Raw genomic sequence first — 27,644 nt, forward strand, 5'->3', positions numbered from 1 at the left:
AATGAAGACAACCTACAGAATGAGAAAAAAATGCAAACTGTCTATTCAAAAATGCTACAATTGGGGCTGGGGATTTAGCTCAGTGGCACCGCACCTGTCTCACAAAAATGCTACAATCTAGAATATTTAAATATCTCATATTTTATAAACTATAGGTGGCAATATAAGATTGGTATAGCCATTCTGCAAATAGCTAGACGGTTTCTTAAAGAAATAAAAAAATAAAGCAAACTAATCATCCAGCTAAATATGACTTAGAAACTAAACTCCTATGTATTTATCACAGACAAATGAAAAATTATATTCAATGAAAAACTTGTATATAATGTTTATGGCAATTTTATTCGGTACAGGCCCAAAATGTAAACTACTGTTTACCTCTACTTCAACAAGTGAATGGTTAAAAATATTGTGGTAAATTCATACATAAGGATGTAAATTGCCATGGACTCTCATCTTCTTCAAAAGATTCACGTTGAAGCTCTACTCCTTAATGTGACTGTATTTGGAGACACAGCCTTTAAGGAAGTAATAAGCTTTAAGTGTGTCATAAGGGCAGGTTCATACTACTGAGTAAAAAAGACTATTCATGCATGCACCAATTTGAATGAATTTCCAGAGAACTGTGCTGAAAATAACAGGTTAATTGCAAAAGATGACATGCTACAAAAATACATTATACAACTTCTTGAAATTATAACACAGTGAGAATAGAGTGGCAGCCTGTGACTAAGAAAGAGATCGTGTGGGAGGGAAGCGTGTGTACTTATGAGAAGAGGCACCACGAGGAAACCTTGTAATGATGGAATTGTTCTGCTTTTGCCATATCAATGTCTACATTCTGGCTATCAAATTGCAAGATGCAGTCAGTGGGAAAACTAAGTAAAGGGTTTTTCTCTATTATTTCTTGAAACTTCGTCTGCATCTACAATGAACACAAAAATGTTGAAATTTAATTTAAACATTCAAAAATGTAAACAAATAATTTTCCTCCACTCAATATTTATGATTTTTTTTAAAAGTACAGACATGCAAAAATAAATCACCTAATTCTGAAACCCAAAACATCTTTTGGTAATTTGGGGATTTATTTTTTTGTTTTAAAAATTATTTTAACATACAAACAGGTGATTTTATTTTCTCCCACAGAATTTGGTTTATAACTGCTATGGATTAAACCATATCATCCCAAAAGTCATAGTTTGAAGATAGGAACTTTAGGAAAGTTTTGAAGGTTAAATGAAGCCAAAGGGTTGGTTACTTATCTGAAAGAATTTGTGGCTTCATACGAAGAGGAAAATGATTCATTCATTTGATTCTCAGTGTCAGCGTCAGTGTCTGTGCCTGTGTGTGTGTCTGTGTCAGGTTCTGTCTCTGTCTCTGTTGATCTCTCTGTCTCTTTCTCCTCTACCATTAATCCCCCATGAGTGATCCCCAGTCAAAGCTTATGTGATGGCAGAGTGGAAAGATGTTACTGTAAATCAGAAAGAGAGCCGAAACCTGATGATGGGTCACTCTCATCTCAGACTTCCAGCCTCAAACTGTGAGAAATTTCTACCCTTTAACCACTTGGTCTGTTGCATGTTGTTTTGATGTCCTGAGTACACTAAGCCAATAATATTGACTCTTTCATGTAATAAATACTTTCTATATCTCTAACCTGCATGTGCTTTATTTTTTCACTTATTACACACTAAAAGTTCCCAACAGCCTAAACATATTTTAATAAATAATTTAATTTATTCACAGAATTATACTGTCTTATTCTTTTTTATGTCATTTTTATTTAATCATTTAAACTTCTTAAAGTTTGGAAAGCTATTCAAAACTCATTGAAATTTGAATAGATGTTGATTTTCAAGGATACTTAAAATATACTGCAATCAATATTGGATATAATAATCCCAATACTAAATAGTTTCTTAAATTCAGAGAACTGAAAAAAAAAAAAAAACTCAGTCAAAAAGACACCTGAGTTTCTAGCATCTCTTCAGAATCTAAAAGTCAATGGGCTTTTTTTATATACTTGATTACAGTTTCTATTAAGTAAAAATTAAGTTTGTATTTCATTGGTTCATCTGTTAGAACTGAAGTCCACAGAGATCTACAAACAAACAGGTACTATTCTTCTTGTGTGTGGTTAATGTAGCTGTTGATAGGCCTAGCATCCAATGAGCTGAGTCATTCCAGAGAGAGTAGAAGGATGCTATTGGAAGACCTATTTCCACGTGGCCCTTTAAAACAGTTACCTATCTTAACGGTTCTCAGTGGAAGCCGTGCCATTCCTTCTATGAGTTCTGGAAAATATTCCCCGTGTTTTAACTTGATTGCTACAAAGTGGAATGGGAGCCATGGGTAGGTAATTTTGTGGTCAGCGAAGATGAAATGATGCCCTGTAATTCACCAGAAAGTTCTGTACAACCGATCGTCTCAGAATCAGACCAATTTTAACTTGCCTTACAAATATATTTATAATGATCTGCATCTAGAATTTAACTCACTTATAAATTTATATAAAAGGCTTTTACGGAGATTTATACATTTATTACTTAAGAAACACAGCTTCGATATAAAATAAGGAATGACTTTTGTTGCATTTTGTATACAACATTTGCACAAACTCATCTTGAACTATGAAAATCACACAGCTCAAGAATTTCACTTTCAGAAATTGAATATCCAGTACAATACACTTGATCTGTTTACTTTTTAATCTTTATTAAGTTTATGGTACAATTTAGGTATACAATAAAGTTACATTCATCATTGGGATCTTGTACCTTTACAAAACTTATCTTGGCTCATATTTTTCCCCATTCCCCAGCCCTCCCTTCTCCCCCTCCATCCTTCCCTGTTTACAAAGAAACTGTTTCCATGTTTTTCCTTTTCACATTTTTTCTTTGCACTTTTTACCTTTCCCCTGTTCCTCCCACTATCGCTACTCTTTTAGACCTTTTCTTCCTATTACACAATATCAATTATTCATTTTGATCCTTATTTACACTTCTGGTTTTTCACAGCAGAGAAACGATTCAGTATTTACACACGTGTATCTTATTAATATCACTTAAGTGTATGACCTCAATGTGCATTCACTTAACTATTAATGTCTCTAGTTTTTTGTTCTTTAAGGCTGAGTAGAACTCCATTTTACAAACAACAACAACAATAATAAAACACCTCTTCTTTATCCAGACTCCAACTGATGGGCAAATGGGCTGTTTCCAAGTTTTAGCTATTATGAAATGTGCCACTATAAATATGGGTGTACATATATCACTGTAGTATGATTCTTTTAGTTCTTTTGGAAAGATACCCAGCAGAGGGATGGATGGGTCACATGGAACGTCTAGTTCCAGCTCTTTGAGGTATCTCCATATTGACTTCCACAGTGGTTACACCAGTCTGCACTCCCACCAACAATGGAGAAGGGTTCCTTTCTCCCCACAATGGCACCAGCATTTGTTATTGGTTGATTTCTTGATAGCAATCATTCTTTGTGGGGTGAAGTAGAATCTCAATGCTGTTTTCATCTGCATCTCTCAAATGACCAGTATTATTGAACATTTCTTCATATGTTTATTTGCTGCTTTTACTTTTTTTTTTCTGAGAGGTATCTGTTCATTTCAGATGTTCATTTTTGAATCGGGTCTTTATTTTTGGGGGGGTTCCGATATTTTTAAGTTCTTAATGTATTTTAGATAGTAGACCTTTGTCTGAGGAACAGCTGATTATAAGTTATATGTATTCACTTATCATTGCCATGTTATTTTCCTGTTGCTGTTTCTTTATTTTTCTCCCTCTCCCTTTAAATTCTCGTCCATTAGATTTGCTGTGTTGGGTCTCATGAAGTTGTGACCTTCATTGTGTTTTTTTAGGATATTTTTTAAAGTTGTTTGGAGTGCTGGTTTGGTATTCATGTAGTTTCTCACATATTCTTTGTCATGAATGTACCTTATTTCTCCATCAGTTTTGAAAGATAGTTTTGCAACTATCTACATCAGCCTAGGTTGGAGTTTGTTTTCTTTTAAAGCTTGAAATCTGTTTTATAGCTGTCACATTAATGATGATTGCATGCATACATTAAAATAGCTGGCCACTCTGTTAAGTTACATTACCTATTTTAGCATATTTATATATTGTAATATGTCCTATTATAAATGACAATATATCTTCATATTACAGTTTAGTATTAAATCAAGTTTGGAGAGAATATAAAGTTGTATATAAAAGTTTTAATTTTATAGTTAAGTATGGAAGTGTTTTAAAACTCTTCATAATTTTATAAAAGACACTGGTATTTTAGAAGCATAGTTGGCATTATACATTAGACATAGGAAGATAAAAATTAATGTAATTTTTTAGGCCGCAGCTTTCTAAACTGTGAAACAACACTAAATCATTCCAGTTAAGCTTACAAATTATTTCAGTTCATTGAAATTTAAGGACTGTCCATAATAATTTTGATTTTATATTAAAATTTTTAAATCCAAATATTTTAATTTTTAAAAAATTAAGACCAGTCTGCCATATTTCATTGTGTGATAGAGAATAGCTTTTATGTTGCTACTCAAACTGAGGTTGTCAGAAAGTTCACTTTTTGTACACAAAAATCTGTTTCATAAGTTTCAAACTTCAGGTCCACAAAAGATTCATACTATCTTTAAAATTATCTTATCAAGATCCCAATGATGAATGTAACTGTACTGTATATCTTAAATGTATCAATAAACTCAATGAGAAAAATATCAAGATTATTTTGGTTTTAATATGTTCCAGACTGTTTCAATGCTTACAGTGAATTTGATTTGATAAAACATTTGACCTCCAAAAAATAAAAATAAAATTATAGTATCAAAAAATAGAAGACTGCATGGAGATATATAGATCAATAAGATTAAAGACAATAAGTAGATAGATAGATTAAAAAGTAATTGATTTTTACCTTTATAGAAAATATAGTTGATTTTATAAATAGAGAATGAATATTAGGAGATATTAACATGCAACATTATATATTACTAAAATAATACTTTTGTTGCAGGATTTCAACAGATTTCAAAAGATTTTCTGTCATCATAATGTGTTTATCTAAAATGCCTGGTTTCATCTACATTTTTCTCATTCTAAAGATGTTTTAGGATTTAGCCTTTCTGCCTGAGCATAATCTCTAAGAACAACTTTGGACAAACTTTCTAAAATAATGTCAGATGTTAGAAACATCAGTAATTTCAATTTCTAGGAACACAAATGTGTGTTTGGGAGGATTTGTCACTCAGGTGCAGACACCTTCCAAGAAACGATTAACACTTGCTGGGTAACTGCAGGGAGAAAGGCTATAATCATGCTGTCTTAGCCCCTGTTGAGATTAGTTATTGTTTCAGCTACTGTAATAACAAAAATGACTCATACAGAACTGAAATAGAAATGAAACAGAATGAAATCATCGTGAGGTTTTTGCCCTTATTTTTTACCCCCATTAAGTTTATTGGAACATTTAAAGCAAACGATACAGTACATTTACCTGACATATTTTGGTTCTTATTTTTCCCCATACCCCTGCCCTTCCTTCACCGCCTTCATAAATGCATTGCCCACAAATATTCAGTTGTATGTCACTAAATAATGTGCTCCACAATGACAAATTACCACGAGTTAATGAGTGCAATTCAAAATGTAAAAATTAAATTCATTGTGTGGATTTTACAAACTTATTTGAAAGCAACAACTATGTGCATGCATGTGTATGTGTGTGTGAGTGTGTGTGTGTGTGTGTGTGTATGTGTGCATATGGTTTCTCTTTCTCAAGGAGAACAAAATAGCAATAGTATTTTGTTATAGCAGCCTGAATTAACTCAAACAAATGAACAGGATTTCCAGTGAATTAATCTATTATTGAAGGAAAGAGTGAGGATTTAAATTCAAAAAATTAATTCTGTTTTGAATTTAATATTTAGACTCAAATATTGATGGTTATAACAGAAATGATAATATTTATATCAATGTATTTGAATTAATATATATTTTATCTCCTCAACTAGATTTAAGAGCATGGAAAACTTTCAGTTCTTTGAATTCACAATGTTTCCTAGAAGCTTTCACAAAGGTAAGGAAAACTGCTTTTCTTTGGTACCAGGAACCAAAGTCAGGACCCTCCCTTTGTAAGGCAGGCTTGGTGCTACTGAGCTAAATCCCCAGTTCTGCATTTATGTTTATATTACAACTCATTATCGTTATCTGCAGAATATGATGCATCAAAATGAACGAGAGCACGATATACTGGGTAGAGAAGCAAGTGGTGCAAAGCATCTCTGCACAGCAGGAAAAGGAGACAATTGCCAAGTGTATTGCAGATCTACAGCTGCTTGCAAAGAAGGCTGAAGCACAACCAATTATGTAAATGCATCTCTCCCAACTGAGACAGCCAGACACAGTTGACTTAAGTGGAAACTAGTCTGTGTGACAAAAATTTCTTCCCATACTGCTGTCTACTGAAATTACTTTACTTTTCCTTTAAAAAAGAAAAGCTTGGGGTCTTGTTTAGTGAGAACTATATCTATTGGCCAGTCAGATGTTTCTCATCATTACTCTGCATCTTGAATTGTTCTGTGATCACTTTTGAATAAGCAATTTGTTTTTATTAAAACTTACTATCTGACTAAATATTACCAAGTTGTAGGTCAAATTTATAATTAGTTCTATGATCTTGCGATAAAGGACACTTGAAACAAGATTTTTCAAGTTCCGTTTTTCTCTGAAATAACATTTCAACATTGGTCATGACTAAAAATAAAAAATGTCATGTCACTGAAAAAAAGAAGTTATTAGACGATTTATGTTTTTATGAGTGGGCCGTTTGAAGGGGGCAGTGAATCACTTAAACTTGGATGATGTTTTCTATCTTGCTTTCAAGAAGGCGCTTAAAATGTGTGTCAGTGTAATGTGATATGTGCTGGCATGCTGTGGACCTACTTTTCAATGAAGCGAATCTTCTTATTTTTTAAAGTAAATCAGAAGAACTTCAAATTTATGAAACATAGTTTTATCCTCATTAAAAAAAATCTAGTGTAAAAAAGAAACTATGAGTTACTTATGAAAGAAATGAGAGGCACAAGGAAAGAATGCATTATTTTTAGTTATAAGGCATATAGAAACAGCTGTGTACTCATTTTGGCCCACTTTTGAAAGTGAAAATGATTTTAAGTAGGATATGTGATTTTAAGAACAGATTTTAGGGGCCAGGGATTTAGCTCAGTGGTTCTGCCACCTGCCTCACAAGCACAAGGACCCAAGTTTGATCCCTGGAACTCTCCCCCAAAAAAGAACAGATTTTAGAGTGAGTCCACCAGGGATACAACTTGTTTTCTGTTATAAATGTATTGTGTGTTCCTTGGTACTAGGTCTCTTCACACCTCATTATTTGTGTCAGTGAAGTGGGGACAGTCATTATAATGACCGACATGTGTGAAGACTATGACACCAAAATAAAATATGGAATTTTTAGCCTGTTATCCCCAGCACCATTAGGATTAACTAGTATAATGATTAATACAATGATATAATACTTAAATATCTGAAAATTCATTAAGGTAATGTTTAAAAGGGAATACTACTCAGCCACAAATAATGAGAAAATAGATTCATTCATAGGAAAATGGATACATATTGAGGATATACTCTTAAGTGAGGGTATATTAGGCAGAACTCTTGAAGACATTGGCATAGGAAAAGACTTTATGAACACATACTAAGCAGCACAGGAACTAGCAGAAAGAATCAACAACTGGGATCTCATCTTATTAAAAAGCTTCTGCACTGAAAAATAAACCATCAACAGAACTAAGAGACACCCTACAATATGGGAAACAATTTTTACCAGCTGCTCCTCAGACAGAGGACTATTATCTAGAACATATAAAGAACTCAAAACAATCATCCCCCCCAAAAATATAAAGACCCAATTCAAAAATGGGCATCTGAAATGAACAGACATTTCTCTGACAAAGAAGTAAAAGCATCAAGTAAGTATATGAAAAATGTTCCACATCACTGGTCATTTGAGAGATGCAAATGAAAACCATACAGAGATTCTACCTCACCCCACAAAGAATGGTACTATCAAAAGAAATCAACCAATAACAAATGTTGGCAGGGTTGTGGGGAGAAACGAACCCTTCTCCATTGTTGATGGGCATGCAGACTGGTGCAACCACTGTGGAAATCAGTACGAGGATACCTCAAAGAACTAGGATTAGAGGTTCCATTTGACCCAGTCATCCCTCTGCAGGATATCTTTTCAAAATAATTAAAAGAATCATAACACAGTGATATATGCACACTCATTTTACAGTGGCACTGTTTGTAATAGCTAAAACTTGGAAACAGCCCAACTGCCCATCAGTTGGAGACTGGATAAAGAAGATGTGATTTTTCTTTAAAATGGAATACTACTCAGCCATACAGAATGAGATATTAGAGTCATTTATAGGAAAATGGATGCATATTGAGGTTATGTTCCTAAGTGAATTAAATAAATCATACATGTGTAAATACTGAATAGTTTCTCTGGTGTGAAAAACTATAGTCATAAATAAGATCCTAATGGTATAATTGACATAGGAAGAAAAGGGCTAAAGTTATAAGGGAAGTGGGAAGGGTAGGGAAAAAGAAATAAGCGAAAAGAAAAAAATATGAGAAAAATTTAAAAATGGAAACAAAATTTTTATAAATAGGGAAGTGGGGGTGAAAGGAGGTCAGGTATAAGGGAAAAACTGAGAATGAAGACCTGTCATGTAAATGTACAAGATACCAATGAGGACTGTAACTGTACTGTATACCTAAAAAGTATCAATAAACTCAATGAGAAAGAAAAGAAAGGAAGGAAGAAAAAAAAGAAAGAAAGAAAGGAAGGAAAAGCAGAAAGAAAATTGGCAGAAGACATGAAAACATACTTGCCAATAAAGGACACATGTATATGACAAAGAAGTATATAAAAACATTTTCAGGATCACTGATTATCAGGGACGTGCAAATCAAAACATTACTGAGATACCATCTCACTTCAATTCAATAGCTGTCATCTAAAGGGCAAACATAGCAAATATGACATGTTAACAAATAGGCACTAGTTTTTACTCTTTTGGGGAATATAAATAAGTACAAGCCACAATGGTAAACAATATGAAGTTTTCCAAAATAAATAAAAATTGAACTACAACTTTATCTGAGTCTCCCTTCTACGTATTTATCCAAAGCATAGGAAGTCATTACGTCAAAGAAAAATCTGCCGTCCCAGGTTTACTGCAGTATAATGTTCGCAAACAAGATGAGGAATTAGTTTTAGCTTTCAACAATAAATGAATAGATAACATGTGGCACACACATAACAACGCAATTCTATGTAGTCATAAAATCGCATTTGTAGCAACATAGTTATACTCGGAGGACATTATAATAGGAGAAACAAACCAGACATAGAAAGACAACAAATACTGTTCTATTTCACGCAGTTTTGAACTCTAAAAAAGCTGGTTTCAATTAAGTATAAAGATGAAAGATGAAGAGATGAGAGGGAGAGAGAATGTGGAGGGTTGGTCATGAGTACAAAATTGCGTTTTGAGAGAAGGATAAAGGCAGGGTACAGTAGGATACCTTTACCAATGTATTATTATATACTGAAAGATAACTGGAAGAGTTCTGTGTGTATATACCACAAAGAAACAACAAATGTTTTAGGCGATACATCTATAAATACTCTCCCTTGATCCTTACATATGTTTATACTTCTATAGGAGACATCACACCTGTGGCCTATAAATATTATCAATTATTTTATGTTACTTAAGAACAGTAGTGAATTCTTATTGCTGGACAACTGGGAAAATGGGGGTGGGGTGGAAAAATAGATTAAAAAATAAGTTGACGTCAGTGAATGATTTTCATGAAGAGATATAAAAGCACTTTGTATATTGAGATAGAAAATAGCACCACATTAATGATTTTTATAAATACAGTAATTTCATTTAGGTTTTTGACACTACACTCAGTAGGTTCATTTAGATTTTCTATACTATAACCATAGGTACATATTTTTTGTATTATGTCCTAATAAAAATTCTGAAAGTTAGGTGAAGAAATGCATAACAGAAAACTAGTTTATAAAGGTTAAGTAATTAAGATCACATGACCATTAATTGGAAAAGAGAGGCAAAAAATGTAGGCAAATCATTTTTTTTTTATTAAGGTTACTGTCTTCAGCACAAATTGCATCTCATTAAATCTAAGCTCATTATTTCAATGTTGCCTAAATATTGAACTGTCCTGTGAGAATGCCACTCAAATTAGCCCCTCCACAATGAGGTTAATGTCTTGTACTTGAATGTAAATCAATGGACTGCTCTTTTCCTTTAGAAAGTCACACACACACACACACACACACACACGTTCAATTTAATTAAACATTTCACTTGACTACATAGATTAGGAGTGAGCAATCTAGGGCCTATGGCTGGGTCACCTGTTTTTTTACATGAAGCTTTGCTGACATGCTGACGTTCTTATTCTTTTACAGATTCTTTCTCTTCACCTTAGTACTCTAAGACATGACAGAGACATGACAGAGACCACAGGTCCATGAAATTTCCAATATGTACTATTTGATCCTTCAGGAAGATATTTGTCTCACATCTCAGACCTTCCTCAATGCAGCAGAAGACTGAGGAAACTGCATTTCCAGCAGGCACCAGGCTACATAGGGCATGGAAGGCTTTCTACAGTATGTAACAAACCAACAAACCTAGTCCAATTCTTCTGAACCCTGGGCCTTTTCAGTCTCCAAAGCTGCTGCTCCTCACAGGATAAAGGGAGAGATCCGGCATTGGTGCATTCCTCGGGCCTTCTATAACTCTAGTCAGGATTTTCCAGAGATAAGAGAAACTTTCTCTAATGTTTCATTTGCAACCCAGAGAGATAAGCAAGTAAAACAAGCCTGACTCTGAAAAGAATTCCATTTCCCTTTCTTCAGAGCTTTTGATTGCTTTGAGAACTCAAACACAGATAAACATTTCATTATTTTCTTATTTTTATCCTCTCGCAAGTAACCAGTTTCATTTCATATAAAAAAAAAAACAGTGGAGCATGTGCAAATCACTCAAACAATTCCAGTTCAATTAAGAGCAGGAGAAAATGAATCATTGTCTGCCCAGAATAGAGTTTATATGCGAGGTGTGGCGGTGCACACCTGTCCCAGCACTCAGAAGGTTGAGGCGGGAGGGTTGCCAGGACTTGGAGACTAGCCTGAGCTACACAGTGAGACAGATCTCAAAGCAAAACAAAACAAAATAAAAACGTTTATGAAAGATAATATCCTTCTATAACAGGAAATGGACTTGAATGTTTCCAAAATATTATCCACAGAAAAATTTTTTCATTTCATTGAATAGATATTCAATAAGTCCGTTTCAACCATGGCTACTTTAAAATTCCTTTGTATATATATTTTAGGAAAGTATAAAACATATATTTTCATTTGGGCCATTCTATAAATCTGTAATGTAGGAAAATCTCAATTAACTTACATGTCTCTGGGATCCATCATATTCGCACCTTTCAATTTTGCCCAAGCTGCCATCGGAGAAGTACAGCTTCTCTGCACGGTGGTCAATGGTGAGCCCATTTGGAGTCAAGATGTCTGTGCTAACCACCACTTGAGCATTCTTCCCCGTCAGGGTAGATCTCATGATGCTCGGATGCTGTTCATTCCAGTTGGTCCAAAACATTAAACTAAATAAAATATAAATTGTAGTAATGCATTCAATTTTCCCTTAAGATTAAAAGTATTAGTGTAGGCAGGAAAAAATAAAATTAAGCAAAATGATTTGCTTCATCGTCTATGACCCTGAAGGAAGTTCAGGTGTTAAGGGGAAACAGAAATATTATGCTTACATATATATTTTTCCTAATTTCTTAAACTTGGAATCTATTTGTGAAACACAATTATCCTATGCATTCCTTTAAGTTAACAGTTATGTTAAATTAAGTCAGTTTGATGCATATGTAGGAATTATTTTCATTAGGAACAAAACACAGATCTTAAATTTTCTATGAACTGCAAATATAATCTAACGTTTTCATATTAAATTTCAGCAGAGCCAACATACTCATTTTGGACATAGTTTTGCTAACTATATTTGTTTTCATGTTGATGAAAATAATAATCAACCTTCTTTCTACTGTGGTTTTGGTTTTTAAATTTTACATTCTCCACTGTATAAATCTTCTTAAGAATAAAAATTATCAACATTCCATATTTCTATAACTTATCTTTTTTTTTCTCTTAGATGATTTTCATCATAAATCACAATCTTGTTTCTGGAATTTTAGGGCTATTTCTAAAATCCTAAAACAAAATTACAATTTTTTTGTGCTGCAGAATGCGTTTTTTTAAAAATCAGTGTTTGTTAAATTATACTTTGTTTGTTTGATTTGTTTTTATGAGACAGGGTCTCACTATGTAGTTGGGACTGACCTGGAACTCATGTAGCCCAGGCTGGTCTCGCTCAAACTCACAGCGATCCTCCTGCCTCAGCCTCCAGAATGCTGGGATTGCAGGTGTGTGCCACCATCCCCAACCTGTTAAATTATACTTTGTGGAAACCCTATGATTCTTCAGAAATCTGTTTGAAATCAGTGGAAGTATACAAAGTCTGTCAGATTCTTGTCTCCCAGCCATATTTTTACTGAAACATCTTCCTGTTTTCCTCTTTTATCTATTGGATTACTATTAAGAGTTTATTTGAAGATAGATTTTTGCTTCTTAGCAAGGAAGGGAAGGCAAGGAGTGTGGCTGATAGCTGGGTATTTTAAAACTCGAGAGAAAGTTATGCTTACTTAGCACATAATGACAAAGAAAAACTACAAAATAATATCACATATTTACAGGAAGATTTCATATATCATTCCCATACAAAAGGATTTAAAAGAGATTTATGAATATAGTCGAATGAATTACTTAATGTGTATATTTTAATATATTGTAAAAACTTATTTCTAGATAACAATCAAGTTTACAACAAAAATATTTGTTATAATTTTAAAAATAGCCCACATCCTTTGAAGAGAGGTTGGTGATCCTTACTCTTTCTTAAAATATATCATTTTATTTTTATCTACAGAATACAAAAGTGTTCTAAATGGCTAAATGTTAAAAAAATTAAAAAATAGAAATAAAGTGTTTACAAATGGGGAAGGGAGGAGGTGGCGAAGGGAGGGCCGGGGTAGGGGAAAAAAAGAACCAAGAGCTGTCATATAAAGGTACAAGATCCCGATAATGAATGTAACTGTACTCTATACCTAAAATGTACCAATAAACTAAAAAATATTCTATCTTAACTATACACTGGAAAAGATAAAAAGGCATTCATTCCATTTTCCCTAATTGTTAGCAATTTTACTGATATTTTTTAAAATGATGCACTTAACTAAAATAATTTAAAAGTTATGCACATAACATGAAGTATTTAATTCACAATTTGTCTGTGATATTTTCCTGTAGTTTTGGCTTCAAAATTAGAGAATATTAAGTATATTAGTTTTCTTTTCATTTCACCTGTTCATTACACAGAGCAGGAATCAAAGGAGTCAAGAGAGTTGAGTAAGTTAAGTTTATACAAATAACTAATTTCACAACTGAGTTTTAGACTTAAGGAGAAAAATTTTCATTTAGAATTTTATTTTAAAATTTCTGTATACTAACCCAAGAGTGACTGTAATTGATATACATGAGGGTAAACTGCCTTTTAGTACTTTTTTTTTTTTTTTTTTTTTTTTTTTTTTTTTTTTTTTTTTTTACTTTTAGTACTTTAATTACAAATGTTCTAGTTAGACTATTTTTGGTCTGTTTAATTTACAGTTCAGTGAATATAAGATAAAGGTATAAGTTTTAGCCTATGAAGCATTTATAAATTAAAACTAATTACCTACAAGGATATTTCAAAAATATGGTGAATGTTTACATTTTTAAAAATTATTATATTAGCCGGGCATGGTGGTGCACGCCTGTAATCCCAGCATTTAGGAGGCTGAGGCAGGAGGATCGCTGTGAGTTCAAAACCAGCCTGGGCTACATAGTGAGTTCCAGGTCAGTCTCAACTACATAGTGAGACCCCATCTCAATAAATAAATAAATAAATAAATAAATAAATAAATAAATAAATAAATAAATAAAATTGTTATAGTAAAGGACACATTGTCAAGAATAATGGGTTAGGTATATTAAAAGAGATGGCATGGTGGAGTGTTTTCTACAAGATTAACAGCAATATGTCTTTCTTCAATATACAATTTTATTTAAAAACCTCCCCATGTTTACTTGAAATGACTTATAAATTCTTTTGATCGTTTCTTTTATTCTTACTATGGATATGTGCCACCATCCTGAGGCTCCTCTGTGGAAACTTTGGGATCAGTGTAGCAGAGTCAGCCCAAGGTGCCATGTGACAGGGCTGGGAGCTGAGTGGAGTTCCCACTGCCCTGGCAGCAGAAGGCCAGAGACCACCTGTACTTAGGCACCTTGACCTGTACGAGGACTAATTGCATCCCTTAACGTTTAGAGTGTTCATGTGTATGACGATGTTCATTGAAGTGAATTAAGTCTGATCTGACTTCCAGCTCCATAAAAGTGTCTGGATTTTAATTATTTTCACATTGAGCAATGTATATAATTAATTTGTCTGGCAATTGGTCAGGGTCAGTGGTTTCTGTCATTTCTTTCTGTTCTTCCATTTTTCTTTACCACAACTAAAGGAATTTCTTCTACTTCCGCTCAGTGAAGGAAAGATGGGTCTTTTTATTTTCTTTATCTGTTACTTATGAGAACATAAAAGACTGACTGGTTAGCAAGCCCATACAATATTGTATATAAGTGAAACTCTATAGTTTTCTACCTGTGTTTTGTGATTTAGTTTTCCTAGAACTGTTTTCTGCTGACATCTCCTCCAAAATCACGACTTTTACTACTTTTCTACCTGTAAATTTTTCTCAGATATTTTCACATTAGGCCAACAAACCGATGTGGATCTCTTAGATGGTTTTCAAGTACATCTTATGTGCCAGAGCCCACGATATTGGTTATGCCCAGAACATGCTATAAGCAGTGGATGCTGTAAAGAGTTGTCCCTCGCTTTAAGAAGAGAGTCTAATTGAAGCTATGTGACTCCCAGAAGGATCTCTCGAGCAAGGCGGCAACACGCAGATTAACATGACCTCCCTGCTAACGGCCACAGCCAAGCCCAGAGTAATGGCCTATGAAGCTGTGGGGCTCCTACGAGATAACATCTGTAGCTGAGGTCGGAGCAATCGCACCCAAGTCCATTCCCACAATTAGTGCCTCCAGAGCTTGAAGGACAGTGCTCCACTTACAACCATGTATTTTGTCTATTCTGTTCCTAATTTGAAAATGCTTTGACTCTCTTTAAAGCCTTGCCTGCCCTAGTTTCCATGGTAATTTTACGTACTGCACATCTGTACACGTATTGCACCTTTATCCTGATTGATAAATCATAAATTTGGTGGAAGACACAAGCCAGTGCCTTTTGCCGAAGGAGCCCTGGCAGCCGCAGTCCACACTTTCTCTGTAACTCTGTCTTAAGTTTTTCTTCAACCCTGCGCTGCACACTGAGACTTACTGCACTAGAGACTTACTGCAGGAGTCTCTGGCAAATACTGAAGATTTAGCTGTACATAAATTTTATCCATGTGTTTTTATATTTAAATTCATGTGACACAAGTTAATAAAATTACTTTATTAAAGTGAAAAAATTTAGGATTCAATATATAACAGTAATTTTAAACTTAAAATTCCTACCAGCTGTGCATTGATGTCTTCTTCATCTTTAACATTGTGCTTTCTCATCTAGTTTTCCTTACGTTATTTTAATTTACTTTTACTCAGTCATGAAAATGTTATCTGGCATTTAAATACTCTAGATTTTAGTTATCCATACTTATAACACCCTCATTAGAAAGGTAAAGTTTTATGAATTATAAAGAATGACCATATCATGAAGAAAACCATTGTTTTTATTGTTTATTCTTTGTAAACTCAGTATAGCTCTGAGAGTCTCCTGACTTATTATACAGAATTAAAACTTTGGTGATTCTTACTTCTGACATTCATCCAAGGCCAGCACATGGGGGTGGTCGTCCTCTGACATGGTGATAACGGCTTCCCTGTCAAATGCCCCAGGCCGGGCCTGGTCCACCGTGTGTCTGGTGACGGAGGAGGTGGTGGAGCTGGTCCAGTACAGCGTGTCCCAGGCTCGGTGGTAGGCGAGTCCTTCCACAGAGCCTACATCTGAGATGGCAAAGCAAAGATGAAATGCACATTTCTGTTCACAAAAGGTGGTTTACAGACAGAAGTAAAGCACTTAAGGTCTACACTTACAGCTGCTACTTCATCAACCATTTCACGGCAAATTTCAAAATAAAAAAATTGTGATGCTCACAATTAAGAGCAAATTATGCACAGTAAAATATAGCTCTGGATGATCATATACACCTATATTTATATATTTACATGCTATATTTATATATTGATATGCTATATAACTACATACATGTATAATGTTACAAGAAGTTTTTTGCAAAAACAGGACATTGAAAATTTAATCTTCTCATCCAAAAAGCCACAATCAAGTAATCACCTTATATGTAGGTTAATGGGAATTATTCTCTCTCTGTACAATTTAATAATTTTCAAAAAATACTCATGTGTAAAATTTTAGAAATGCTTTTGAAAGTCATATTGGATCAATACCATTTAGACATAATCATGAGTTTTCTATGGCAATATAGACGTGGAGAGGTCAAGAAAAAGCAAACATTTCCAAATTATTGTGATACTACCAAGAAGGCAAATCAAAAGCTGTACTTTCAACTATTAAATGATGCAAAAATTATGTTTTAAGTAGGTTGATGTGGCAAATTCATTGATTCAGTTCTACTAATACAATATTAAGAATAAAACATTAAAAAATAATTGCCAGGTGATGTATGTTTTAGACTTTTTTTTTGAGACAGGTTCTCACTATGTAGTTCAGGCTGACCTGAACTCACTATGTAGCTCAGGCTGGTCTTGAACTCCTAGCGATCCTCCTGCCTCAGCCTCCCAAGTGCTGGGATTACAGGTGTGCGCCACGACACCCAGCCAGATGACGTATGTTTTAAATGTAGTCAGAAAGAGACAAATGGCAGTACACAAATGCTAATACACAAAAGTGACAGAGTGAAAAACAAGAGCAATTATTTCTTGAAACTGTGTTTCCAATAACCAGGATACTGTAGAGCAGCTATATTATCTTTCAAAGTCATATTTTGAGAACTTTTTTAAAAAGAATAACCCAATTATTATAGCGTTTTCACAGTTCCTGCTTTCCTCAGTTATTACTCTTAGCATGCTTAATTTAACAAAGGATACACACACATTGTGCATTCATATTAGGACATTTATAATAGAAAGAACTGTGTACTATTTTTCTTATAAGAAACCTCTAAAATGAATTTTACAGCTAACAAAAATAAGTACATGGAAAGTTGTTTCCAGGACTAAGATGTGTAAATATTTAATTTTTGTGTCAACAGAATTATATTACTGTTCAAAACAATAATTAAAGCTTTTGAACCAAGTGTCCCTCATATAATTATACTTTTGTCACTTGTTTCTTTTTCTACAAGCAATATGCCATATCAAAATTAATGTAATTAAAAGCTACTACTTACTGAGTTCTATGTGCTGAAATCTGCAAACCATTCTGTATTTGTCATTTTATTTTAAGGGTAAATCTACTCTGAAACACTTTTTATTGCTTCTCTTTTTCTAAGAAGGCAGCTGAAACTTGTGGTCACAGGATTGATTGTATTAAAGCCACATTTTACTCCAGATTTATCTTACTGCAACAATCTATGCTCTTAACAGCACTGCTCTGGAGATAGGTATCTAATACCAGTTACTTATTTTCCATCTTCACCAAGTTAGAACTAACCAAATGATCTTTTAGCCTTACCTTGTCTAGTGCTAGGAAACTACATAACAAGGTAATTTCCCATGAGTAACCTTCTCTCAAACAGTAAAAAAAGCAATTTACAAGGAATTAATAAAGGTGGTTAGTATGGAAACCTAGGCCAATGAGGATAGAAAAATCATTATAAAACATAAACATAATAAAACTGGTTAAGCTGATTTTATGTGACTTATATGGTGGTGTTTTGGGTGGTAAGTGGGTGGGATACTGATAATGATCAAAAGAATTTCGGTTATTAATTTAGGAATTCATCCATCTCATTGTTTCATGTACTTTCAAATTATTTTAAAATGCAACTCTTGGCAGTAGTATCAGCATTGCACTCCACTGTTCACAAGCAGAATGAGAAATAACACAGCTCTGAACGACTGCTCTTGAAAGAGGAAAACTGATCCATCCACGTCCTGCAGCATCCTCTCCAGTGACCTGATGAACTTTCCTCTTGGCTACTCCCTCCTGCCACTCAGCAAGCAGTCACTTGATATCACCATAGCAGATGTTCCTTTTCTATGCTTCACATAACCCCGGGCTGCTATCCTAGACAATACAGCTTACTTCTAGGTACAATCACTTTTACTTTATCTTCTTCATCAAGGATAACCTGAAAGCATAAGCGGGTGCTATATTTTATAGAATTTCAGTCATCTCTTGATCAAAAATATTTACCTCCTTATAAAATTACAAGTTTATTCACAAAGAAATTTAAGAGTCAAATAAAATATCAAAATCACAAAAAATTTTTAGTTGAGAACGCATAAGACGTCTTTCTTTTTCTTTTTCACTTTAATTTTATTGGTACATTTTAGGTATACGATATAATGATAGTCGTCATTGGAGTTCTGTACCTTTACATACTATATCTTGGTTCTTCTTTCCCCTCTTCCCCTGTCCTCCCTTCAACCCCCACCCCTCCCTATGTACATGACTTGTTTCCATTTTTTTCATTTTCTCACATTAATTCCATTTCCCTCTTTCCTTTTCCATACCCTTCCACTTCCCCTTTCCCTTTGCACCTTTTTGTCCTATTTCACATTTATTATACCTTTTGATCCTTATTTACAGTTTCAGTTTTTTCACAGCAAAGAAACTGTTTGCACATGTGTCCTAATTTATTTCTCTTAAGAGTATCACTTCAGTATACATCCATTTAGCTATAAATACATATAATTTATCATTTTTATGGTTGAGTAGTACTCTGTTTTATGTGAACTAGAACAAATAATCAACAACTGAGATCTCTTCATATCGAAAAGCCTGTGCATAGTAAGAGAAACCATCAACAGTGTAAAGAGAGAGGCCATAATGTGGGAACAAATGTTTAGCAGCTGCTCCTCAGACAAAGGTCTACTATTTGGAATATATAAAGAACTACAAAAAATCAGACCTCCCAAATTTAAAGACCCAATCCAAACATGGGCATCTGAAATGAACAGAAAGGTCGCGGACAAAGAAGTAGAAATAGCAAATAAACATATGAAAAATGTTCTACATTACTGGTCATTTGAAGAATGCAAATAAAAACAATGCTGAGATTCAATCTCACCCCAGAAAGAATGGCTGCTATCAAGATATCAACCAATAACAAATGCTGGCGCGTCTGTAGGGAAAGAGGAACCCTATTCCATTGGTGGTGGGAGTGCAGATTGGTGCAACCACCTTGGAAATCAGTATGGAGATACCTCAGAGAACCAGGACTGGAGGTCCTATTTGACGCAGCTATTCACCTACTGGATATCTTCCCCAAAGAATTAAAAGAATCATACCACCGTTATATATGTACACCCATGTTCATAGCAGTACAGTTTGTAATAGCTAATACACGGAATTAGCCCATTTGCCTATTAACTGGAGACAGGATAAATAGAACAATTTCATTTTTCAGTGATTTAATAGCAGTCTTGTGTTATGTGTGTGCATGCACATGTGTGTGATTGTGCCTGCACACATGCATGCATGTGTGTGTGAACAATCACATCCCTGAATTACCTAAACAATTACAACAAGAAATATGAGGCACTGGGGGTAGATGACTATATAGTTAAAACAAAATACCTATCTATCCAGTCAGCCAAACTTGCAATACTTAGCAGACTGGATTAATACAGAGTTAAACATCCTTGGAACTCAAGGATATTCAATAGACATCATTAAGAAAATAACTAAAATGCTGCTATTTCAGCAGCATTGCTCTTTTTTTACCTCAAGAGATGAATTATATTGGAAACATGTTGTAAAACAAGTAAAAATACCACCTCCTCACTCTACAGACTTACCAAAATTACTAAAATTTCCTTTCATTTCACTCTCTTTGAACAGAAAATTTGTCTCAGCACAAGTATGGCCCTGATAAGTTTTTGTTAAAGTAAAAAGAGTGCTCAATTCATCAGAAAAATACAAGGTGAGGAAATTAGAACCAGTTCTGTACTATACCTATTGTATTCTCGAGTCTGGAATAATAGTTTGGAAATCATTCCTAATAGCAGAGCAGAGATCAACTAAACTACTACTCTAATAATTACCCAAATAACTTCACAGAGAGCAAAATTTCTCATCTCATCATCACTGAAGAAGAGAAAAGACCCCTTCCTGTATTAACATGAATGTTAATGGTAGGGAAAGATCTTACCAAATGGAAAGTCAGTAAAGACATTCCTGGTAGCAAGTGATACCTTCAAAGTGTTGTTACACACTTGCCTGAATTAACAGCATGGCTATGTACAGTTGCAAAGTTGACAAGAACTGACATTTATCTCAAGAATATACTGCAATTGAGGAGGTCTATTAGGAAAGAGGAAAAGAACCAGAGGAAAGGAGAGGGTACATATGATCAAAACATATTACATACCTGTATTAATTGTCAAAATGATACACACTAATTTCTGTAATTCATATTTTACAATAATGTTAGTGAAAAGAAAAAAACAGAATATAAATGTGAACAGCTATAATGAACTTTGTGTTGAATATGTACTACTTTCTTACTCACTGGCTTGTTCTGAAAAACCACGAAGTATCAGGATTCAGTGTTGGAGATGGTGTCCTAGGATGAAGCATATTAATCTGGTTTGAAGGATATGAATCACTTTGACATAGAAAAGTGACTTTGATTTCCAGTCCAGGCACAATGCTTAAAATGAGAAGTCTCTGGACAGAACATTCCACATATATCTTAAATTTGTCGTTTCCAAAGAAGACATTTGGTCCATTGCACAATTCAGACCTGCTGAATTATTTATGTGTAGCTGCTTTAAGCCTAACAAAATGGTTTATTTAAATTTTGCCTAAGCTCTAACTTTCTGTAAAAAATTTTCTAGTAGTCTGTCATTCCTCCTTCCCTCCGTCGGTTCCTCTTTTCCTTGTTTCCTCTATCATGGTTTATGTCTAGATGCCACCCCCACACAACACACAGAGCCTCACCTGCTCATAGGTGGGGTTTTGGGGAAGTGACTAGATCATAGATGTGTGATACTAGATTAGTTCACTGATGAGTACATAGCTGGATGTGATGTTAGGAGTGAAGCCTGCTAGGAAGAGGTAATCACTGTGGGCATGGCCTGGAGGGTCGTATATACCTGTCTTCATTGCTGCTGCCTCTGCCTGCCACACCATAAACTGTTTCTCCTGTCATTCCCCTCTGCCATGTTGGCCTACTTTAGAACCAGTGGACTGTGGACCATGAGATTTACAAACTGTGAGCTTGAATAAACGTTTCCTCCTTTAATTTGTTAGTGTCAGATATTTTGTCTCAGCAATGAGAAAATAGCTAAGATACCTTCTTTTCTTTCTTCTATATATGTTTTGTGTGTGTGTGTGTGTGTGTGTGTGTGTGTGTGTGTGTGTGTCTAGTTTTTCTCATTGCAGTAAATCAGTAACCAGTGTTGGATAAACTACAGGTTTAGTGGATAAAATTCAATAATGTTTCACTTAAAAATACTTGAGAAGAGTTTGTCTCTGCAGTAAATCAGTAACCAGTCATGGATAAACTACAGGTTTAGTGGATAAAATTCAATAATGTTTCACTTAAAAATACTTGAGAAGAAAACTTCCTAACCTAATAAGAAGAATCTATCCACATTTTATTTAATGAAAAAAATGACTATTTTACCTCAAGAAAAATAAGAAGAATAGAAGGATGTATATTCTTACTGTCCATTCGCACTGAATTGGAGAGTCTCCCTAGAATATATATATATTCTAGAGAAAGAAAGAGACAGAGAGACAGAGAATCCAGATTGCTAGGAAAGGTGAAAAATATGTTTTTGCAGATGACAAGTTCTTGAATATATAAAATCTTAAGCAATTCACTAAGAAATAATTAGAAATAATAATGCTCAACAAGGTTATAAGATAAAATAGTAGTATATAAATTCATTTGGTTTTTTACTATAGTAGTAGATAATCCAAAACGAAATTAAGAAGGTGATTTTACATACAATAGCATTTAAAATAATAGAATGATTAGAAATAAGTTTACCAAAAGAATGGTATATTCTAAAACCTAGCCATGACAAAATTCAGACTATCACTGTAAGAAATTAAAGAACACTTAAACAAATGGAAAGTATCCCTTATTCATGGAAGGGAAGGGTTAATGTCATTGAGCTAAGAATAAAATCCAAGTAGATCTATAGTTTCTATCAATATCCAAGTTGGCTTTCCCCCAGAATTGACAAGGTGATTGTAACTAATTATAAATATGCCAGAGACCTACGTTAGAGAAAGAAATCTTGCAAAAGAAGAACAAAGTGAAAAGACTATACTTCCTGGCTTCAAATTTCATATAATGATACAGTTAGCAAGGCAATGTGATATACAAAAAGAAAATGAAATCAATTTTATAAGACATAAATAAATATTTCATTTATGGTCAAATGATTTTTAAAATAGTACCAAAAATACTTAATGAAGAAAAAAATCATCATTTAAAGGATTCAGCAACTACATGTGCACATGAGACACACTCACACACACACATACACACTCACACACACACACACAAACACACTCACACAATCATGTAGACTCAAAATGTATCAGTCCTGATGGTACAAGGTCAATTTTGCAAAACTTACAATAAAATATAGTAGGAAAATTTCATAATCTTGGATTAAGCAAAGCCTTCTTAGATATGGAATTAAGAATCCAAATTGTAAAAACAAGTGGATTTCATTAAGACTAAAAATTTGTGCTCTTCATAAGATGCTATGAAGAGAATAAATTACCTAACTCAGAATGGGGGCAAATATTTGCAAAGCATTCGTCCTAAAGAACTGACATTCTGAATATATTACATACATCTTAGCTACATTTCTCATTGCTGAGACAAAATGCCCAGTACACAAAGTCAAAGGAGGAAAGGTTGATTGTCGCTATTTGTAGAGATTTTAGTTCATAGTCTGCTGGCTCCACAAAAGGGCAGCATGCCACAGAGATATGGCAGAGGAGAAACTGTCCAGGCAAGGCAGGCAGAAGACAGCAAAACAGTGAAGCAGCCAAGCAAAAGCAGCAGCAGCCACCACCCACATTTCCCTTTCATCCTTCCAGGCTCCCCTCTTTTGGGTGGTGCCAGACACGTATCGTGTAGGGCACCTTTTTATCCCAGTGTCGCGTACCCTAATCCAGTTACCTTTGAACCTGCCCACCTATTACCGAAAGAGACTTTTGGGGACATCTAGATAAAAGCTATAACAAGGTATTTTTTTAAAATTCAACAAAAACATAAAGAACTCAACGGAAAACTAGGAAAAATAATTAAAATAAGTACTTCTTCAAAGAAGTTATACAAAGAGCTGTTGATAAGCACGTGAAAATTGCCCAACATTATTATTACACATCAAAGAAATGCAAACAAAAATCACAGTTTGTCTCCACTATGATGACCATAAGAGATATAATAAGCTTTTGCAAAGATGTAGAAGAACTAGAATACGAATACAGTCCTAATGGGATTTTAAATTGGCTCAGATGCTTTGTAAAATAGTCTGGTAGATTTTTTCAGAATATTAAACATGGACTTAGAATCCAACCTGGCAATTCTAATAGTTTATTTATATCCAAGAAAAATGAAAAATTAGGTCCATACGTTCATCATAAGGCTTTATGTATAGCAGTAGAAAAGCAGAAACAGCACAGATTCAGTAAACCAGTGAATGGAAGAACAAACTGCAGTGCATCCGGATTGTGGAGTAGGAAAGCGAAGTTCCGGTATACGGTGCCACAGGACGAACCCTGTAGACACTGTACGAAGGCCAAGGAATATCACAGAAGACTACTTTTTATAATCGCATTTATATGAAATATTCAGATAGGCAAACCTTCAAAGACAAAAAGTAGATCAGCAATCGCCTGTGGTTAGGGGACTTGAAACGCGTGGTGGCTGAGAATGGACATCTAACTGGTGTGGATGCCTTCTGGGAGTGGGGTACTGAAAGTCTTCTCAGATAGAAAGTGATGATAAATGCACAATCCAGTGAATGTTTTCTACAACACTGCACCTGAATTTTATAGTATGTGGATTAGAGAACACACTCGAGAAGGTCTGAAGCTCTCGTGGTGCGAATGAATGAAAAGACGTGAGAACAAACCAATGAATCACATAAATGTAAGTTCTAATTTGATAAAAATGGGCATTCCTACTGAGTCTATCTAGAAGAGTGTTATGTGGTCAGAGAGATACCCTTTGAACTCTGATATGTGAAAGGTACTTTTTTCCCTGAAAGGTATTTTGAAGGATCAATCTATTTTATTTCTTTATGTGTTTATTAATGTGGGGGGAAAACAATATCATCCTTAGACCAAAAGAATGATAATCGAAGATCTACTCTAGTTGCAGATGGCCCAAGTGGCTGTCAATATATGAAGTATCAAGCCTGGATGTACCTATATCACTGCAGTAGCTTTGTATCTTTTCACTCACTGTAGGAGCCTTTTTTTCTTAAATCTTTTTAGTGTTGCAAAACTCAACATTTTTAAACATTCTAATTTACTAAATGATAAACACAATAAACATCTACTATATAATGTAAAATTTTAAATGAGTGCCTCAGTTTTAACAACAACAATCATTACTCTTTGTGAGTGAACACCTTGAAATACAGAGAAACCACTGTACAAAGACAGAGTTCAGTAAAACAGCAAGCAAATGTAGAAATAACCCCAATAGTGTTATGATGTAGAAAAATAACCAGTTAGAATATACAATGGCAAGAAAATACCTTTTGAATCATCTTTAAAGTTGTGCCACTCGTGACCACATGAATTTGGCTCTTTTGTGGCCGACCATTACAACAAAGATCCCTTTCATGAATGTGATCCCGTAACTTTAAACTCTCACCTTCTTGTAAGAGAGGCAATCATTACATAGGTTTGAGTAGGAAGCAATTGTATCCTTTTCTTTTGCTATGTTTTGTCTTTATACTCCTACTTTTAAGCACTTGTTCCTAATACACACTTCCTTGCAGAGATGCAACTCTGTCCTTAACAAACAAAAGCTTTTGTTATCATTCCCAGTTATAATTTCCTTGAATCAGAACACCTTTAATATTTCCCTGTCAGAGGAGTCTTTGCTTTCTACTGCATAAATTCCTCTTTGTTTTCCCAGAACAAAGGAACAATTTTCTTTAAAAGAGTACTGAAGCAGATTGAAACAGCATGAAGCTTTGATATTTACTTATGACGAAGATGCTTACTTATACATTTACATATTTATTTATTTACATCTTTTCAGGTAGGGTTTTGTTTTGATTTAGAAACATTTAATATGTATGTCTCATCCAACATCCCATACTCAGCTGAAAACCACAATAACTCAGATCTTTCTCAGCAATGGTCTCTGTGTCTCTTGTCACCATTACTGGAAGCAAAAAAAAATTAAAAAATAAATGTAAGCCATGAGAAAATCAAGCATATGTGCAATTAGAGAAATAACTGAATACAAGAACTTCAGAAATAACAAAAGGTGGACATTGAATACCAAGATTAAGCTAATGTTAGTATGTCCTGCACTTTCAAAGAAGAGTACTGAGCCTGCAATCCTAAAATGCGTCATGCTTTGCCTTCCAAGAAATTGTGGAGAGACCTAATATTCATAGCCACTCTTTGAGATATATAATGAGAAAGTGACTTGGAATTATTTCATCCTCATTTCCTTAATAAGTAAGAGAGGTAAATTGTCAGGCCAAGACTCGAATCAGAGTACTTTTGAGAAAGAAATTTCTCTGCCCATGTCCACACAGATGGAAAAGACTCATCATTTCCCTACATCACTTCACACAGTGCAGAACAAGCTCAGCAGAAATTCACTTCTACACAGCTAAAGTAGAAGATAGTGCCACAGTGTGATTGGAAAGAAACTGAGAAGTCCTTCTTATCCAAACTAAGACCCAGGTGTCCTTTTAAATTTCTCACATTCTATTATTAAATATGTGTTTCCTTCATTTAAAGCTGTCTCCAGATGTTCTTTACTATAGTATTCTCTGTAAATAATGCTCTGTAGAGTTTAATTTCTTAAATAATTAATGATCGATGGTGTATTATGCGTTATTTTAGTCCACTTCTGTAGTGAAGCATAACAAGTGAGCATTTATTATGAAGGAGAAGAAAAAGATGAGGAAAAGCTTGAAAACACACTATTGAGAGGGGTATAGCCATGAAAGCTTTTGAGACTCTAGTAACAGAACAAAGATATATGGGCTCTGAACAGAAATAACACTGTATCAAGTCTATGAGCTATTTTTGTTAAAGACTTAGTCATTTAAAGAAAAAAGAAGTAGTATATTTTTCAAGTATGCACACTTAAATAAATGGATACAGTTATATAGACAGAACAATATACATGTAGCTTCTATTGGTGTTTTAATTTCAAGAACTTAGTGTTGGCCACTCCAGAATGCACAGTGTTTACTGATTAAATGCAGTAAAATCCAGTTGCCATCTGGCCTTCTGCTCCAGAAGCATAATACTGTACCCAGCCATTAATTGACACATTTCTTCTTTCAATTCTGTCCTTCCCTCCTCAGACATGTGATCCAGTCCTAGTACTGGTCGTTTTTTCCTCTACCATGTTACTTTGCTTCTGTCTTGGGATCATATTTTCTCCTTCAGTCTTCTCCCATGTTCAGGAAACACTGTGTCTGATCTGATTCCCTCTTCTGGATGATGTTTCTAAAATAATTCTTCAGTTCTTGATTCCAGACCATGTTTTCATTTTGACTCACATCAGTGTCACCTCTTCTGTGCTTTCCTGATGCAGCAGCACTGTCTGCTTTACCTTTTCCACTCCCTCCTACCGAGGCATTCTTGCAGAGTACTTTGCAGAGAGAATGTCATCCCAGACATCCTTCTGCTCTTCTGCCAATTCATAGCTCTTTGAAGCTATTGGGAAGCTGACCAGTCTTAAATTTAGAAGCCTCGATATAAACTAATCTTCTATATACTGCTGCAGACTCTATTCCTTTACATATATTACATGAAAACCTTGATCTCTGTGTTTTTAAGCTACATAGAATGGTAAAAATGAATAATAATTAAATCAGTAGAGAACCTAGAAAAAATAAGTACATGTACACA

The 27,644-nt window shown here is 34.4% G+C and overlaps 1 protein-coding gene and 1 long non-coding RNA gene across 4 annotated transcripts in view; one reads left to right on the forward strand and one right to left on the reverse strand.

The window, feature by feature from the left end:
* The window catches only part of Lrp1b (LDL receptor related protein 1B), a 1,779,190-nt gene that overhangs the window by 360,659 nt on the left and 1,390,887 nt on the right, over positions 1 to 27,644 (reverse strand). For both annotated transcript variants that reach the window (XM_033757153.1, XM_033757154.1), the window contains exons 42-43: positions 16,162 to 16,351; positions 11,577 to 11,781 (exon numbers count right to left, since the gene is read on the reverse strand). In XM_033757153.1, the coding sequence (XP_033613044.1) occupies positions 11,577 to 11,781; positions 16,162 to 16,351 (395 nt within the window). The remainder of the gene's footprint in view (positions 1 to 11,576; positions 11,782 to 16,161; positions 16,352 to 27,644) is intronic.
* On the forward strand, positions 2,277 to 10,734 carry LOC104864842. Of its 2 annotated transcripts, none has more exons than XR_781001.1 (3): positions 2,277 to 2,355; positions 6,042 to 6,106; positions 10,571 to 10,734. It is a non-coding gene; the product is annotated as an uncharacterized LOC104864842 (long non-coding RNA). The 2 variants fall into 2 exon arrangements; XR_781002.1 differs by lacking the exon at positions 10,571 to 10,734 and adding an exon at positions 6,244 to 6,410.

Source organism: Fukomys damarensis, unplaced genomic scaffold, assembly GCF_012274545.1.
Source record: "Fukomys damarensis isolate Sample0158 unplaced genomic scaffold, DMR_v1.0_HiC HiC_scaffold_29, whole genome shotgun sequence".
Classification (NCBI taxonomy): Eukaryota; Metazoa; Chordata; class Mammalia; order Rodentia; family Bathyergidae; genus Fukomys; species Fukomys damarensis.